Source organism: Stigmatopora nigra, chromosome 4, assembly GCF_051989575.1.
Source record: "Stigmatopora nigra isolate UIUO_SnigA chromosome 4, RoL_Snig_1.1, whole genome shotgun sequence".
Lineage (NCBI taxonomy): Eukaryota > Metazoa > Chordata > Actinopteri > Syngnathiformes > Syngnathidae > Stigmatopora > Stigmatopora nigra.
In genome coordinates, this window is record NC_135511.1 from 10,286,242 (window position 1) to 10,304,229 (window position 17,988).

The 17,988-nt window shown below is 39.7% G+C and overlaps 2 protein-coding genes across 5 annotated transcripts; one reads left to right on the forward strand and one right to left on the reverse strand.

Annotated features, from left to right (window-relative positions):
• Positions 1-170: 170 nt before the first annotated feature.
• On the reverse strand, positions 171-3,905 carry LOC144195498 (Golgi membrane protein 1-like). Of its 4 annotated transcripts, none has more exons than XM_077715189.1 (11): positions 3,743-3,905; positions 3,095-3,227; positions 2,371-2,538; positions 2,245-2,299; positions 1,775-1,877; positions 1,562-1,646; positions 1,360-1,486; positions 1,110-1,259; positions 746-895; positions 553-645; positions 171-393 (listed from the first exon to the last, which is right to left on the reverse strand). In XM_077715189.1, exons 2-10 carry the CDS (start codon positions 3,218-3,220, stop codon positions 554-556), a joined length of 1,056 nt encoding a protein of 351 aa, XP_077571315.1. In that variant the 5' UTR covers positions 3,221-3,227; positions 3,743-3,905; the 3' UTR covers positions 171-393; position 553. The 4 variants fall into 4 exon arrangements, with proteins under 4 accessions (XP_077571315.1, XP_077571312.1, XP_077571314.1 ...); XM_077715186.1 differs by having other exon boundaries at positions 174-393; positions 746-901; XM_077715188.1 differs by lacking the exon at positions 3,743-3,905 and adding an exon at positions 3,667-3,687 and having other exon boundaries at positions 174-393; positions 746-901.
• Positions 3,906-7,561: 3,656 nt separating this feature from the next.
• On the forward strand, positions 7,562-17,592 carry LOC144195629 (excitatory amino acid transporter 1-like). Its single transcript, XM_077715396.1, has 10 exons — positions 7,562-7,731; positions 8,576-8,770; positions 10,163-10,300; positions 14,220-14,424; positions 14,633-14,675; positions 15,321-15,589; positions 15,693-15,926; positions 15,994-16,188; positions 16,446-16,580; positions 17,065-17,592. The coding sequence occupies exons 2-10, from the start codon at positions 8,587-8,589 to the stop codon at positions 17,273-17,275; spliced, it is 1,614 nt and encodes a 537-aa protein (XP_077571522.1). The 5' UTR covers positions 7,562-7,731; positions 8,576-8,586; the 3' UTR covers positions 17,276-17,592.
• The last annotated feature ends 396 nt before the right edge of the window (positions 17,593-17,988 follow it).

Here is a 17,988-nt window from a genome sequence, read left to right on the forward strand (position 1 = left end):
CAATTATTTCCTAATGTATTATAGACTGAGTTTAGGTCAAATGTGATATGTAATAATATTCTTTTATGTCATCACAAAATAACAGGAATCAAAAGATCAATGAGTGTAGAAAGTTTTTTTTTAAAAAGTCCTCTTTTATTGAATGAAACTTATTTGTTCAGCAGGTCAAAACATTTACACATTAAAACCACACAACTCAAATCAAAGTGATCTGCTGGTGCAAAGTAGATTGGGTTCATCCTTCAATGGCTCTGTCCTTTGACCAGGACACATAATATGGCTCCGTCCTTCATTCAGTGGACATTTTGTGAACGACTTGACTCAGCAGGCCCATCCTACTGGTTCCAAAAAACTATCAAGCTTGTGCTGTTGGACATCTTTGCCTCTCCTTGGCTGTTCAACAGACAGTCAAAATGGTTTTAATTCAGTGTGTCCAACGTGTGCTTTTTTTCTTGGACAACATTCTTCTTTCACACTAAACAAGGAGTAGGGTCTGACATATTCGAATCAGTACTTCAGTCATATTGTGAAATATTAATACCCTGTGTTCACCTTATATTTGAGCCAGTTGAGCCTGCTTGTCCGCCTCGAACTCTCCTTCATTTTCGTCATCGCCATTGTAATCGGCCAGATCCATCACCTTGTCTTAGAGGGCAAAGAAAAATAGACACACCCTAGCATTCACTTCCACGCGCACAAATTCCCACGTGACATCTTTAACACACACACAAACGTGAAGCCATACCAACGGTGATATCCCCTTGCTGTTTGTCCAGATTAAGTCCCCGCCCTTCCAACATCTGCTGGTCGTAATTATCTTCTTCATTAAGCTTCTCTTCCACGATGGTAGTGTCGGATATCCCTTTGTCAGTCGGCACCTGACCTGCCTGTGGTTCTGCCGCTTTAAAAAACAGCCAAACGTGCATTGTTTCCTCTAATTTTTCACGTCCGGGCATACAAATAAACTTTCTGCGCATGCCGTAGACTACAGTGAGCAACATCAGCCCAGTCAAAATGGATTGGGGCTCTGATGTCGACAATGGCCCCCCGAAAAATGAACATTTACCCTCAGGCTTCTTGGGGGCCTGAAATACACCCGGTATCCTCACCTTGTATATTGGCGGCCATCCTCTCCAGGTGAGTCTGATTATTTGTCAGAGAGGACTTGCTGTCGTGTGCCGACACAGCCACCTCAGGCTTTTTCGTGTCGTCTTTTATCATATCGGACTGGCGGTTGCTCTCCGAGTTTCCTGCACCCCCTTAGGAGGAATAACTTATTTTTGCATTTGTTCAAAAGGTGTGTGTGTTTGATGCGTCAGATTTATTTTAAAATGACTATAGCTTAAATATGAGCTTTACCTTGTTTGTTCAAGATGTTGCTGGGTAAGGCACGGTTGGAAAAGTGGCTCAGGTTAGTCAACGCCTTGAGGGACACGTTTGCCAACGTGCCGATCACTTGTATGCCGTTGTTCTCCGCCTTGTTCTCCTGTCCACGTTAGAATAGTCAAAAAGTGGTTTAGGAGACATTGATTATCTGGATGGAGAGAAGGAGCTTGGTAACCTTCTTTTGGGCTTCCAGTTTGGCTGCAGTCACACGCTCATCACACAACTCCTTCTGGGACAGGAGCTGTGAGTTACACTGTGTCCTACAGACACGTAAATAAATACATGTTAAGACAATGTTGGGTGAATATGGCTCTTGTGATCAATTGCGGGAAAACTGGCGCCGCAGTGGACTCACACTGTAGGCCTTGTATTTAAAAGAGTTTCTTACATGTCATAGGTGAGTTTATCATTGAGGGTCTTGACATTGCTCTGGCAAGCTTGTAGCTCCTTCTCCAGCTTTACCGGGCCATTGTTCTTCTCATTTAGTTGGTCTGCCCACATAAAAATGGCATTAATTTCACAAAATGTATACACAAAACCACAAATAATAAAAGCACAAAAGTGGCTTAAGCACTTGCTGCTAAGAAAAAGATATTACTGGCCAATAAAGCAAGACAAAGTGGATGACACACCAAGGAACTTAATAATCTTGTGAGTGGGGAAAGCTACCCATAATTTAGCAGCCTACAAACACCATGAGGTTTTACATGCTTCTTAATGCAATTGAGCAAGAAAGTCATGCCTCAGTATTTTACACTCAAATCCATCAATACAAATAAACTAAAATTTAGATGCAAAGTTGGATATTGATCTACATCTTATATAAGCCATGCACATATCCACACAAAGCAGTACTACCCTTGAGTTCCTGTATGGTTTTGGTGGCAGCGGAGACATTTTGTTCCAATGTTGCCTGTAAAAAAAATAAACACAAGTGCGTTGAGTTATCAAGGTGATCAAATTCTTATTAGATTGGTGTCGCACCTTCTCCTGGTTACAGGTGTTCTGGACTTTCTCCATCTGTTTCTTATAGAGACTCTCGATGCGAGCAGTCTGATCCTTCTGCTTATTGAGCTCCACCTGCAACTCGTATTTCTTCACCTCTGCTGCCCCTACGCGGCGCACCTGGGCCTCCATTTCATACAGTTTCGCCTGTGGTCAAGAAACATGGGGATGCATTTGGATTAGAAGATTTTCACAGTGGATGAGTGGTTCAAATCCAGGTCACGTCCACCACCTGTGTGGAGTTTGCATTTGCCTGCGTGGGTTTCCTCCCACATTCAAAAAACATGCACGGTAGGCTGATTGGACACTCTATATTTGCCCCTAGGTATGAGTGTGAGTGTGTGTGGTTGTCTGTCTCCTTGTGCCCTGCGATTGGCTAGCCACCGATCCAGGGTGTCCCCTGCCTCTGGCCTGGAATCAGCTGGGATAAGCTCCAGCACCCCCCGTGTAATGAGGATAAAGCGGTGCGGAAAATGAAAATCTTCACAGTAATCTACACCAAAGCCAGATTCAAACTATGTTGTTACAAAATCCATTCTTGTGTAATGTATTGCTCTAACTCCTTAGCTGCCATTGATGGGGTAGTTATAATGTATTGTCTGTTGCTAAATTGATTATTGCTAATTGATGATTGATGTTATCAAAAAGGCAGAGAGAAAATAGCCTCAAACAAGCATACGTGCCTTGGAGGAGCAATACATACCTGGAGCTCAAGGTTACACGAGCTGGACACCCAGTAGTTGAAGCCCAGGAGGAGGAGGCAGGCGACAAGGGCGCCTATCATTAAAGGCGGAGATCTTCCTCGCCACCCATTGACCAGTCCACCCATCACTTGTCTACAATCACACACCAAACATTTTTAAGACACTCACAAAACCTGATTTACCTGCCACAATAACACTTGAAGAATTGAGTCATTATCACTGATGACCAAACTTGGTCCCTACCAGGGGACTGTTTGCCCCTTGCTGTACAGTGATTTCCAAAGTGTGTTGACAAAACGTCCAATCCATTTGAACAGTGATCATTCACTGCCAGGCATCCCAGTTCAAACCAACTGGACTTTTCTGTTAAAGGCTCTAAAGACAGGAGATTACTCCTTAAATATACACTGTATAATATCCTACGTCACAAATCGGACGGTTAGTGTTTTTGAAATATAAAAGCCAATAAAGTGGACTTCAACGGAAAATAATGAGTTTTAACGAGATTATACAATAAAGCCCTAAAATGTCATTGTCATTACAATCCAACATTAAATCAAATAGCAATTCCCTTAATTTATTTTCTTTCTTCTCTGGTCCCTATTCTTTTGACACGATGGGGTGCTAAAACGTTAGCATCGTCTTACCCGATGAAGTAAAAAAAAAAGCAGCTAGAATGTGTCGCCAAAATGATTTGGCAGGGTCGAATCTTATCCAAGAGTGCAGAGATGTCGTCCGCAAAGACAACAAAGAGGCATTATATTTAGATCTATCTGTGATGGCTAAACACGAAGCGTAGCGTACTTGTGTTTATACGGTCCCTGTTGACGGAACCGCAGGTGATGCGTTCCAGTGCTGTCGATAAAAAAAACGTAAAACCTTCAATTAAAAATATCACAGATTAACTTCATATTAATCTCCCAACAAAGCAACCACGTTCAACTACGTATTACAAAATGTCACGTGGCTATTTTACAAACCATTCGTGTAATTACACAACCTTACTAACAGTAATTACTTTTTGGGATACTTGTTAATCTGAAAATTGATGCCTGCGCATTTTGCAATCAAAGACTAAATGTTAGTCATCCTTTTACTAAAAATTACCTAAATTACCCCATGGTTAGAAGAAAGAACAAATTGACTTGAAATCAGAGTACGTGGTCTTTTTTTACGATAAACATGAAGGCAGCACAGTTGACATCCAGAAGACTGACCAGCAAAAAATACACCCAAATAATGTATATATTTTGTTTAATTTGATCTTTTCACAAAATACTCATACCCATAATGCCAGGATTTGCTAAATTAAGCACCACAAATCTCATTGTGATGCCCTTTAAGTTATTTTTTATGTTTTATTTTTTTAAATTTATTATGTTAGATAAAACTTATTTTTATACAACATTTTGTTGTTATTCATCAAGATTTCCTATTCCATTTCCTATTGTGCAGCAAGCAATTATTTTGTATTTCTGGTCCATTGATGTTCTCAATGTTCCTATTATACAGTACATTTCACCTGGTAAACATTTATTTCAGATCTTCAAGTTATACATACTTTAAAATGAAGGTGTTTAGTCAGTGCCCCAAATATAAAACAATTTACCCAAATGCTTTGATGGCTTTCTTGTTATCATTTGACTTTAGTACAGAATTTGTACTACAATACCACACTTATTTCAAACATCAGATAAATACCAATTCACAATAGGTTGTCAACATCATCTAAGGAAAGATTTGGATTCAATCCACATTTTCTGATCACATGTGATGGAACATCCACACGAACAGGTCGTCGGAATAAAATGGGCCCGTCAGACTAAAGCAGACATCCCTGTGTTCCAGCAGAAAGTCCATTTGTCCCAGCAGGTCCAGGCACATGTGCTCGAGCAAAGTCAGACAAGTGGACCATCCTCTCCCTGAGACACCCATCGTCCCTGGTCCAAAAATGTTGAAATATTGGCTCTCTCCCTCCAGAAAACTGTCCATCTTGTTGGGAAAGTCTTGGTCTGTGACTCCTGAAAGACTGTAGGATCCTTTGCAAATACTTATTAGCGAAGCCATCTGTCAGCCTACATGTTTGCTCCAACCCTCTCTGGGATTATCCTAACCACTCCAACCAGTAAATGTGGTCAAACAAATTGTCACATTTTTGTTACAGAAAATAAATAAGAAAGAACACAAGAAAACATATATTCACTAATATTTATATGCATTGTAATCATTTTAATGTTGATGCATAGTCAAAATAGTGAAAAATTTTAACCACAAGTCTTAATGTGGTGTAGGATTTCTAGTGTGATCCCACTTTGATGTATTTTTGTTTTATAATAATAACAGACAGTATTTTAAGCCATACAGTTTTTTCTTAGATTTTTTTACGTCACACAGACTCACCACTAGATGCCACTGATTTCAATCTAAAAGTCATTTTAAGATCGTTTTAGTTTCATTGCAGATTCACCGTAAGGATCACATGCCAGAGTTGTGATCTACAAATTGTGGTTTAAGTCATGACCTCTGCATATTGCTGTCATGAAACACACCCAATTCAACAAACTTGTGTTTTCGCTTGCTCGTGTCTTGATATTTAGTACTTTTCTTTTTTGTTGCTATTCAGAGTAAACTCTACGTACGAAACGATTATACAACACGAGACAAACATTGAAACTCCATGCTTTAATTAATCAGCGAGACCTTTGTGTTTGCTGCTGTTGCAGTTAGTAACACATCTGAAAGGAGTGGCATCTGTGGTGGCCTCATTGACAAACAGCGTGTGACCATCTAAGCCAATGAACAACAGAAACGAGCGCGCTGAGACTCTCTTCTATTCTTTTTCCCTCGTGGATCAGAACACTCGATCCATGGGAAACCATTGCGTACAATGATGATGAAACAATGCGGCCCCAGTTCTGTAGCATCCCTGGGGGGGCCACTGTAGGGCCATGGATCCTATAACCGGTTCTGGATACATCAGCCCCTGGGGACCAATGTGGCTTTGGTAGTGTTTTGCAAACTGTGTTTGGTTATCAGAATGGCACAGAAGATACAATATGTGTGCAAACTTATTTCCTTAGTTAAATCATATTTTTCTATTTAAATCAGTAACATTCCAGATGACTCTTAATCTGTGAAATTGAAAATGTAGCCAAAAACATAACAATTCATATGGAAATCAATAAAGTACCAAGGGGAAAGCCAGGGAGTATGATTGGCAAGTCTGCACTTGTGGGGTTGTTGCTCAGACTCCACAGCCACACAAAAGCACCCCCGCAAAAGCAAACACCCATGAAGACAAAGAAGAAAGATTTACCTAATTCTTTGTTGTTTCACTTTTCTTTTGCTGGACTTTATGGCACAGTGCTCTTGTTTTCTTCCTAACCAATCTGTCTTTATGCTTGTGGAAAACAAAAGACTCTGTTTTTGCTTTTACAGTGTAGGTATGTCACAAATTTAGTGAGAATCACTAGGACAAGGGTCATAGATCATGGAGGCCCTCCTGTTAAATCCATTTAGAGTATATAGGATGTTTTGTTTTGTTTTGTGGGTTGAAAACTACCTTCATGGAGGATCATGTGAGAATTTAAACACATATCATCGGTTCATGGTGTCTGTTTATCTTAGAATATACCTACTGAGTGGATGATCGAGATGGGCATAAATGTTTTTGTGCAGAGATTATGCAATACTCATTGGTCAGAATGGAAAGTTAAGGCATCATTTATAAAATGAACAAAATGGAAATCTGTTGTTTGTTAGTTTGTTCTTCTCGGAAATAACGGAGTTGGCCTCCCCACAATGTAAGATTTGGTAAGTGTTCACGTGTCTGTTTTTGTGCATGAGACCGTTCAAGATTGCTGTTGCAACTCAAAAAAGGAGTGCCAAACCTGCACTCTCTTTGTATGAGTCACGAGTAATATATCCAAGTGTCTGGATCTTATTGTTACTGACATAAAAACAAAAAAAAGTTACAAACACCTTCTTAGAACTAATAAATAAATTCTGTTGTAACAACTTTAACCAATTGGTTCTTTGTGGTAAGGATTGTATTTTAATGTATGATATTGCCATAGCAGCCTATTTTACCAACATTCAATTGTGGAGATGCTCAAGCAACCTCATCAATCATCAACTTGTGCCCAAACAACACAATATCCCTTGTTTACCAAACTCTGTCATTACCAACTCCATTAAAGTTTTAATATTTAGTACAAGTCTGCCATCTCCGGAAGTAGAGGGCATACAAAAACACAACAGAAGGTCCTTTCTCTTCTTTCCTGCTAAGAAAAGCTCATTACTCCTCAAACTTCCCGTGACCCCAGTACCCCTGTAATCATCCCTTTCCCTCTACCTTGATTCCCACCGCCTCTCCCACTTTCCCCCTCCCTCTATCATCCCCCCTACAAGGCAACAACTGTGACTTCAGTGGCACCGCCTCCATTCTCTCTCACTGGTCCTTTCATTCACAGTTCCTTCACTTTTCTGCTTCTCCTCACGCCTCCCACTCCTCATTTTTGTCATACTCTCCACCAAAGAGCAACACTGTTGTGACCAGCGACAGAATTGCACCCCCAACCTCAACCACGCATTGACAGAGCTTTAATTCCACCATAAAGTGCCTCAAGGTCAGCAAGTAAGTTTCTATCAAATTATGCAGTTGTTCTAGCTAAGCAATTTTTGTGTGGGACACATTGTGCATGTGCTGTTGTTTGAGGTAGTGCTCCGTCAGAGTTGTGTCGCATGCCACATGTGCTCCCTCATTCAGAGTATGTTAAAGAGCTTACCACATTTTGAGGGCTTGTGAAATTGGTTCATAATGTTTGGATTTGACATGCATTCTGAAAAGTGGAATGCTCTGTTGACTGCAAAGTAAAGGTTGGGGAACAATTTTACAAGGGCATATGTGAGAATATCCTGGGGAAAATATGATGCAATAGACTAATTGAGCACTTATAACAGCTCTGAGCATTTCAGATTGGTTCAGAAGTTTTGAAAGACCTAATTGGTTTTACGTTTTATATTTTCTGCAAATTATTTCTTCCAATAATGGTAAACTGGAATGGTATTGCACAAAATTAGGATTAAGATGTCCAGGATCAATGTTAAAACCCCAAATTAGAAACAGTTGGCTTTATTTAAGATGGTGTCCAAGTCTACAGGTGGGTAGGGATCTCAGAAGAGCCCCTTGGGCCAAATATTATTAATGCAAACAGTGCTCAAAAATTAATTTCCCATTGATAGGAGGTGCAAAATAGATAGAAATTACAAGCACTTGTGGTGAGATGTCTTTAATGATTACTTTTGCTTTCTTGGCAGAGAACAACTTGTATTTTTTTCTGCTGGAACAAACCAAAGGTTAAAATCTGACAAATATATCAGCAAAGAAAAATTCTTATATTGGCTGACAGTATAGGGGGTTCTCAAAGGCCACCAAGATGTCAATCAAAATTTAGCATTTGCTATGATTTTGTTTCCAGAGTGTTCCACTATGACGCAGATCAACGGGGAGGACCCGCAAAGAGCCCGACGAGGCCTCCGGCAGATCCAAGCCGGCATCCAGTCCCGCTCCTTGGTAGCCAGGAAAAGATTTTCCAACATCAGCAAGAATGACGTAAAGGGCTTCTTTGTAAGAAATGCCTTTGTCATATTCACCGTGGCAGCGGTTATCATTGGTGAGTGAAGATGACTTAACTTTAATACTATTGGGTTTTTCAAAAAATCCCCAAAGAAGACGTACAAAATAAAACCGTTATCTTTAAAAATGAACTGGTTAAGTGCTGTTCATTGTCATTTACGGAGACAGTGAAAAGTGACAACTACATACAGCTATTTTTTTAAACATTTGATTTATTTTAGTACCCTAAATGTAATGTACGCACAAATAGAACAAATGAAAGGCCCCAACTGGAGGCCATGGAAGAAAGGGGAATTGGGTGCTGTAATCCAACAATAAAATAAAGGAATACAAGATTTCAAGATTGTCCCCTGGCATAAATATTTGAAAATACAGATTCACCCTCTATCAAATTTATAATGTTTCACTGTTTACCTTTTTTTAATATTTACCTGTCATTTAATAATGTAGAAGTCTTGTTTTTAATTGTCTTATCATCATTAACATTCGGGCACATCAACGCTGACATATAATAATGATAATATTATTATTATTGCTACTTAATCAATAGCTCTAAAGAACACACACAACAGTCTGAAAATACAAATAAAAAACTGGAGGGCAAGGGAGAAATGGAGCCTAGGTTCCAGATTTTCCAAGCTAAATTCAAAGTTTTTTTTTTTAAAGATGCAAAGGTCTAATTTCAAATTGTTGGACCTGTGTATTATTGTGAGCACAGTTTGAAACTGATGCACAGTTGCGACGCACATATTGATGTGGTTTGCCACTTTAAGGCCAAAGGCAAAAAGTCGAGTTGCACTCTGTTTGTTGCAAGCGTTTGGTCTCAGGATAACATGGTGGTTTAACTCAGCGCATTAAAATAAAATCTGCCCAATTCACAACACAGGTTCTCTACTGGTTTTCATTGGTCCTGTCTTCCTGACCATGTGCACCAAATTTTGTGACATTGTGTACATAGCACAAAACGAACCAGCTGTCTTGGGAATAAATAGAAAGTTCACAAAGAAACCTATGGAGACCTCACCCGACCTCTTTAGCTGACATCAGAGCTATCGAGATTAACCTTTGAACTATTCTGCGTCAGGAAAGCGGGTGAGGGCCCACTCTCATTCTGTACCCCTGCTGGAGCTGCAGTCCATTTGTGAATCAGCTACTTGGTAGACTATAGGCTTCAAAACCCTTAAACAAGAGCACAGTGACTTACACTCTCAGAGAAGGATGCACGTTTATTTCCTATTAGCACCCCCTGCCACCTTTAAGTGAATTTCCAAATGTTTTTGTGCATGACTTAACAACCCTCGACAACGTTAACTCTAAATTCAATGCAACCATCTGAAATTCCTACCTAACAATGAAATTATAACAAACAATAAGTATGTTGCGATGTGTGCATTATATAAATTGCTAACTTTTAATTTGACATGTTCAGGTATCATCTTGGGGTTTGCCCTGCGGCCTTACAAAATGTCCTACCGTGACATCAAGTTATTCTCTTTCCCCGGAGAGCTGCTGATGAGGATGCTGCAAATGCTGGTCCTGCCCTTACTTGTGTCCAGCCTTATAACAGGTCAGTCAACACCATATATAAACAAGGTAGCGCAAACTAGGGCCCATAAGCTGCAGCATTCTTTATTCAGTAATGTCGACATTTTCCAGTATTTTCATCGCTCATATCATTTGCACACTAGTTTTAATGAGCTTATCTTGAATAATCAATTTGCAAAATGTTTGTAAAAAATAAAAAAAATCAGATATACACAATTTTATTTAAAGTACATTTCCCATTACATTAATTCTGATTATATTAATCAGAAACAATCCAGAAACATGTATAAAACTTTTTTGCACAGTCACAGTATTGACAACAGTCTTGTTTTGGTGTGCATCATGCATATAGTGCGTAACCAGGTCATTGAGAGACATATGACGTAATTGTCTCTTGCGGGGACATGACACAGATAAGAGAGGCCCCTTTGTACCAGCACAGCGTAGCATTAGATTTATGCGACATCATATCATGTGATTATTAAGGAGAAAACAACAACATGGGGGGTGTCAGGACAGATTTTTAATTCCGTTGACAATGTTGTAATGTATGGAATTATTGTTTAGTAACAGCACGGATGAGTGGTTAGAGCATCAGCCTCAGAGTGGAAGACCTGGGTTCAAATCCAGGTCGGTCCACCTGTGTGGAATATACATGTTTGCTCCAGGCCTGCATGGGTTTTCTCCCGGTACTCCGGTTTCCTCCTACATTCCAAAGACATGTATTGGCTGATTGGATACTCTAAATTGCTCCTAGGTATGAGTCTGGGCGTGAATGTTTGATGGATGTTTTGTTTGTCTCCTTGTTTCCTGCGATTGGCTGGCCACCAATTCAAGGTGCGCCCCGCCTCTGGCCCAAAGTAAAGTTTGCCATACTAGTAATTAATGGAAAATACAAGACCAACATTTGCCTGATTTCAGAGCGGGCAGGCACGGGCTCATTTCCCGCTGGTGGAGGTATGATTGGGAGTGCGGATGGTCGTTTGCCTCTCTGCGTGTTCTACGACTGACTGGCGACCAGTCTAGGGTGTAGTCTGCCTTTCGGCCAAAGACAAGTGGGTTTGGCTCCAGCAACCCCCGCAACCTGTTTGAGGTTGCGCGGAATGAAAGATGAATTAACTAGTTTGTCACATCTTGGCTGTTTATGGTCTTTGGAGTGCTCAGGTTTACGGCCATGTAAAGCCCCTCCAGGTGCACCTTACTTCGTTTGTCCACTTAATCGCGCTATAAAAACAAAACATTACAATAGACAAACATAGCCAAGACCATGGTCATCTCCTTCACTTTTGTTTACTCATGAGAACTATCTTACCTCTTGAAATATGAGTCTGCTTTCCTAACATAAAATTCTTCCTTTGCAAAACATGGTTAACTAAGCAATAGTTGCAGATGACCACTATATAATTCAGCAGGCATTTTTTGAATTTTTCTCATACTTTTGGACAGTGAGGCTGAATAGAGTCAGCGTCAAGTGACCAATTACGCTGGATGACAGTGCTTGTGTTGAGGCAAGAATCCTTGAAAAGACAAGGCTATTATCAGTCATAGTGAAACTAGGAAAGTAAGTATGGTACTTGCACAACGGAATTTGACCACAAAATCCCTTTCACATGTTTCAGCAGCATTGTAATATGCCATATGAATTTAAAAACTGCATTGAGAGATATTTGCCAGCCATAACAGAGTAGATCAAGTTCCAAAAAGTCTGGTTAATGGGATTCTTTCTTGTGCCCCAAATTTCATCTTCTCCAACCGAAGGGGGGCTGCATTTGTACTTGCAACCCCCCACTTTCCATAACTACCTTTCTTTCGCCTTGGCTCTTTCATTCTTTTGCATGTAAGAAATTTGTGAGGCGGTGTATGTTGTTGCCTGGACGACAAGTCAGTGATCTGTGTGTGTGTGTGTGTGTGTGTGTGCGTGTGCGTGTGTGTGTGTGTGTGTGTGTGTGTGTGTGTGTGTGTGTGTGTGTGTGTGTGTGTGTGTGTGTGTGTGTGTGTGTGTGTGTGTGTGTGTGTGTGTGTGTGTGTGTGTGTGTGTGTGTGTGTGTGTGTGTGTGTGTGTGTGTGTGTGTGTGTGTGTGTGTGTGTGTGTATACTTGTCTGTTTTTAGGCAGCCTTAAGCTAAAAAGTTTTCCCAGGCTTGTCATCAAAAGGATACTAGAGGCAGAAGAAAGGGGCACAGTGAAGAACCCTTAAATCCCCTTGAATTATAAAAGAAAAAAAGGAAGTGAAATATTTTTGTACACAAAGTAAAGGATGAAAACTATAAAATACGCTGACAAAATGGCCAACATTTTACTCGGAATAAGCTATATTGTGTTCCCACACACACGCTGGTATACAAAGTGGTACATTTTAAAAGACTGACATCAATGCCGTCACCACAAAAGCCCAGCTTTGCTTGTCTGAAATCTGAATGAATGAAAATTGCATTTTGGGAGGTGACACTTTGAAAGTACAATGCTGTTGTTCTCTTTTCTTCTGAAATCCACACCCGCACTATTTCTGTCACTGCCGGGATAGCAACTGAATGCAGTCATTACTCTGGAAGACAGTTGAAAGAAGGTTTAGAGAAGCCTCCATTGACTACAGTGGTCATAAAACCTTATGTCTGAAAAGCCCAATGATAATGAGCTTGATGATATGAAAACAGTCTTTTATCCCCTAAAAAAATCAAATTTTTAAAAATATCTTGTTTTTCAATGGAAAAAAAGCATATATTTTGGCAAAGTAAAAAGTAAAGTATTGCCTTTATTTAAAAGGAAAATAGAAAAAAAACAGCATTTTTTATTTGAAGGAATTGTATATTTGGGATCATTTTTTTTAAAGTTCTGCTTCATGTGAATTATTTTTATAACTCAAATTGAATTGAATCACATTATATATTTCATTTAAAACTGCAGTGATAATTGAGGCCCCATTACTACACATTAAGTGGGGACAGCATCTTAAATGCAAATTAACATTCTTATAGACTACTATGTGGTCACTCTAGACTGTTGTTGTATGTCAGATGCCAACACATTCATTATCTTTGGCTAAACCAAGTCGGTCAAGGACAGAGTGTTAATCGTTAACTGGCACCACTGCGCAGGCAAAGCAGTCGCATACGTCTTTCTTTTGGCACAAAATTTCGAATGATTTGCTTGGGAATGATGCACCATTCAAAGGAGGCCCCTGCGATACGATTTCAAAATGAGACCCATTTTAAATATACAAAAAGTAAAGCGGATATGATTGTTCCCTGGGTGTCTTCCAGTAGGTGTTGTTTACCCGCCTGGGTAGGTCACGGCCAGATTAAGTTTCTTACTGTGCTTTGTTCCTTCTAAGATACTTGAACAGATTATGGAGATGGGTGTATTCCATCTGTAATTACAGCACCTTTTCCCAGGCTTTCTTTATGTATTCTCATCATGAACACAACTTTTTATATTTGCATCTGTGTATGTGGCGTAGTTCTTTCCATTTCCCAAACACAAACACCTGCCTTTGTTAACTATTAACTTTGAAGCTGTTTTTGATACATCGTGCCACACTTCAGAAATTGCCTGTGTAAGCAACAATCATGTTGCCAAAAGTTTGTGTATGTTCACGAAAAAAGAATTAAAAATAAGAGAAATTGCATAATTCTAGAAAGAAAGTACTGATATTTTACGACATGTTTGACAGCATACAAATCTGTTGCATTTCTTAAACAAAAGGCACCTGTAAAACTAAAATTTATTACGGAGGTTATAGTGAATAGAGAATGTCTAAAATGCTACTTGAAAACATAAACTGATGATAAATATGGCTAAATATGATTAGAAAACTGGATATTGATTAGTTAAGGCCGAGTCTTAAATGCCATGAATAAATCATCAAGAATACAAAATATATTCTACTTATTTTTGGGGTTGTGGAATTCTAATATGTAATGTGAGCTTTTTTTCTGATATCAGGCATGGCTGCACTAGACAGCCGCGCTTCAGGCAAAATGGGCATGAGGGCGGTGGTCTATTACACTACCACCACGGTCATTGCCGTGTTCATTGGCATCATCATGGTGCTCATTATCCACCCCGGCAAAGGCTCAAAGGAAGAGTTTACCAACCAGCAGCAGATCGAGAGGGTCAACACTGCAGATGCCTTCCTGGACCTCATCAGGTATATTGAATTGAATTGAATGGATAGCTTTATTCTCATTGTGATTTTAGACAATGGGGGTAGTTGACTTCAGTAATTTAAAGGAAGCAAAATGTAACAACGAAGCACAGAACCAGCACACTCATTGCTTTAGTCGAAGGATGTTATGACTGGAAGTTTCTTTTTGTTGACACTCACGACTCAATCAATAGTATTTGATGTTTTGCAGGAATATGTTCCCTCCAAACCTTGTGGAAGCGTGCACAAAACAGGTAATGTATACTATTTAATTGATCTTTTTTTCCCTTTGTCCCATTACTTTATTATTATTATCTAAATAATGATTGAATTTGCCTATAAATGCTAAAAGCATCTACCTAACATTGGTCTGTCTGTCTTTTAGCTTATTTTCCATATTGCCAACTTCAATGAGATCCAATATATCAAAACCTACGTAGATAGAGCTGATACCCGCTGTCATTTGCATTATTTCAATCCCAAGTGGTCAGACCACTGTTATTGTTTCCATTATCATTGTAACAACAACTTCATGTTCATGAGCAACGCTTCACACGCACATTTTAGGGCGTTCGATCAGCCCAATATGCATGTATGTGTTTTTTCTGCTCCCTTTAGTGTGGTTGCATAATAGAAGAAAAAAAACAAGTAGAGTAGCTACTGTCACTAGATTAGCTGTAGACAGAATTGATGAATGAAGATGCGCGTGTTGTACCTGTGTCTGGAAATGTTTGTTCCATATGCTTTTCTTTACAGATGTAGTCATAGAGTCCGATCCTGAGGATCGTCAAGGCACTGTGACTATATGGCAAGCTATTAAATTGCCACTGTACTGCTACCAGCGTGGCTAAAAGCTTCACTGGCTAACGTTTAGGCGCTTTTTCCTTTTCTTTTTTCAGTTCAAGACGCAGTACGCCAAGAGGGTGGTCCATATCAATGTCACAGTCAACAAGTCGGTGTTCCTGCTCAATGGAAGCAAATTGATGGCAACTGAGGAGATGATCCCCGTCCCTGGTGCCGTCAATGGGATCAACGCCCTGGGCCTGGTGGTCTTTTCCATGTGCTTTGGTTTAATCATCGGGAAAATGGGGGATCAAGGACAGCCTCTCAGGGACTTCTTTGACTGTCTCAACGAGGCCATCATGAGGCTTGTGGCAATCATTATGTGGTACGACCCAATAATAATAATAATCCAGTGACACTGAATTTATAAGAAAATTATTCATCACTACAGTTAGTTAAGACAATAATTCAGAGACATTTTGGGTCAGGTATGCCCCCATTGGAATCCTGTTCCTGATCGCGGGTAAAATCGTGGAAATGGAGGACATAACAGCAATGGGCGGCCAGCTGGGAATGTACACTATAACCGTCATCTGTGGCCTTCTCATCCATGCCATAGTGGTCTTACCCACCCTCTACTTTGTGGTCACCCGAAAGAACCCCTTCGTCTTCATTGGGGGGATTCTGCAGGCCCTAATCACGGCATTAGGAACATCTTCTAGGTTTGTGAGCCGTCGTTGGACTAAGACAAGGTAGCAGAGTGAATTCATGTTGCTTAATCTCCTTTAGCTCGGCCACTTTGCCAATCTCGTTCAAGTGCCTTGAGGAAAACAACAAAGTAGACAAGCGTGTAACCCGTTTTGTGCTTCCTGTGGGCGCCACAATCAACATGGATGGCACCGCTTTGTATGAAGCGCTGGCGGCCATCTTTATCGCTCAGGTGAACAACTTTGACCTCAACTTCGGTCAGATTCTCACTATCAGGTAAGCAGTCGCACAAGCTTCATTATCTCTAGTATAGCACATGATTTGTTAAGCACTTCTGAAACATTTTACAAATTACATTATCCATTTTTGTGTTTTTTTTCACATCCCAATTTGTTTTATTCCTTATTATAGTAGAGATTTTTTGTAAAAAGCTATGTAAGCATAGGAAAAGACCAGAAACTTGCATGGTGCATTCCTTATTGTGTCAAAAAGGAGATAATAATTTAAATGTCTTAATCTATATCCCTGGACAGCATCACAGCCACAGCAGCCAGTATCGGAGCGGCTGGAATCCCGCAGGCTGGGCTTGTTACCATGGTGATTGTGCTCACATCAGTTGGTCTGCCCACTGATGATATCTCACTTATCATCGCTGTTGATTGGTTCCTGTAAGTTCTTCTTTTGTCTTATAAACATGATTATAGAGCCTTCTGAAATAAGATATGAATGTGAACATTTACCAGGTTAACTTCTTTGCTAAATTCATTGTCAGGTGCTTTTCATAAACATAAGTTAAAACTTATCAGTTTTTGCAAGAAGCATAGAGGGCTTATTATACTACCAGCAAAGCCGGGAAATGGTTCAGCTCATTTAATTCCCCTTTTCCATCTTGGGTACAGCTTATGAAACCATACGCCAGTACACAATAGTTTCAAATATTCAATATTCCTGGAAGTGTCACGGTGCTTCTGAATATGACCTCTGAAGATCGAATAATGAGGAACAGTTAGAAGTTTGGAGTTGCAACATAGCTATTCCAGAGAAAAACAAATGATTTTAAGAATATTTGATGATGAAAACATTATGTTCTCTTTTTCATCATGTGTTGATTCGGTTTTCTTTGCCTGGTTCCTATTTGCACTTTAACCACAGGGACCGTCTGCGCACGATTACCAATGTTCTGGGAGACTCGATTGGGGCTGGGATTGTGGAGCATCTATCTCGCCATGAATTAACCAGAGACCCGGAGGAGAACCATTCGACAGCAGCCGAGGAACCAGAGAGGAAGCCTTACCGGTTAATCTGCCATGAGAACGAGTACGAGAATGAGAGGCCCACTGTTGATAGCGAAACCAAAATGTAATACAGTTTTGACACTAACCGCCCTCCAATTTCAAAGGAAAGATCAACATGCGTATGACAATATAAGAGTATGTTAGGCAAATACCTATTATCTTTTTATATGGGGTATGCCATGATGCGAAAAAAACTGGTATATTGTCACTCTGATACAATACCGCAAGGCACTTTTCCACTGCCTTATTCTTGTTCTAATGGAGCCTCGGAAACGATGGAGGAGAACAAGGATCTCTTATAATTACTGGTCAGTATACGTAAGGACACCAAAAACTTGAGTGTAGACCACTGAAAATTATATCATTAGTATAGGCTAAGCTAAAATGTAACACAATTACTTTTAATATTTGTGTTCTGTCTAATAATACTACTGGTACTGCAGGTGATACGAAAATATTTTTTGTTGTGTTGTAAAAGTACAGAACAGAATGCAAATAAAGACATTTTTTCATGAAAAAAATATGAGAGAAAAAGGCAAGGCCAGCCAAAAAAGTTGAACACATACATTTATTATTTTAATATTGAAATGAAAATCAGAATGCAAAAAGTAACTTACCAGAAAAGCTCAAAACCACAAGGAAAAGTATACCAAATTTTCTAAGCCAAATTTTAGATCCCCAAAGTGTCAATACCAAATCTAAAAATAGATTTTTTTTTCTTCGTACATCTGTCCCAAAAATGTAATTAATGTACTTATTTTCAAATTCTATTTCTATGTAG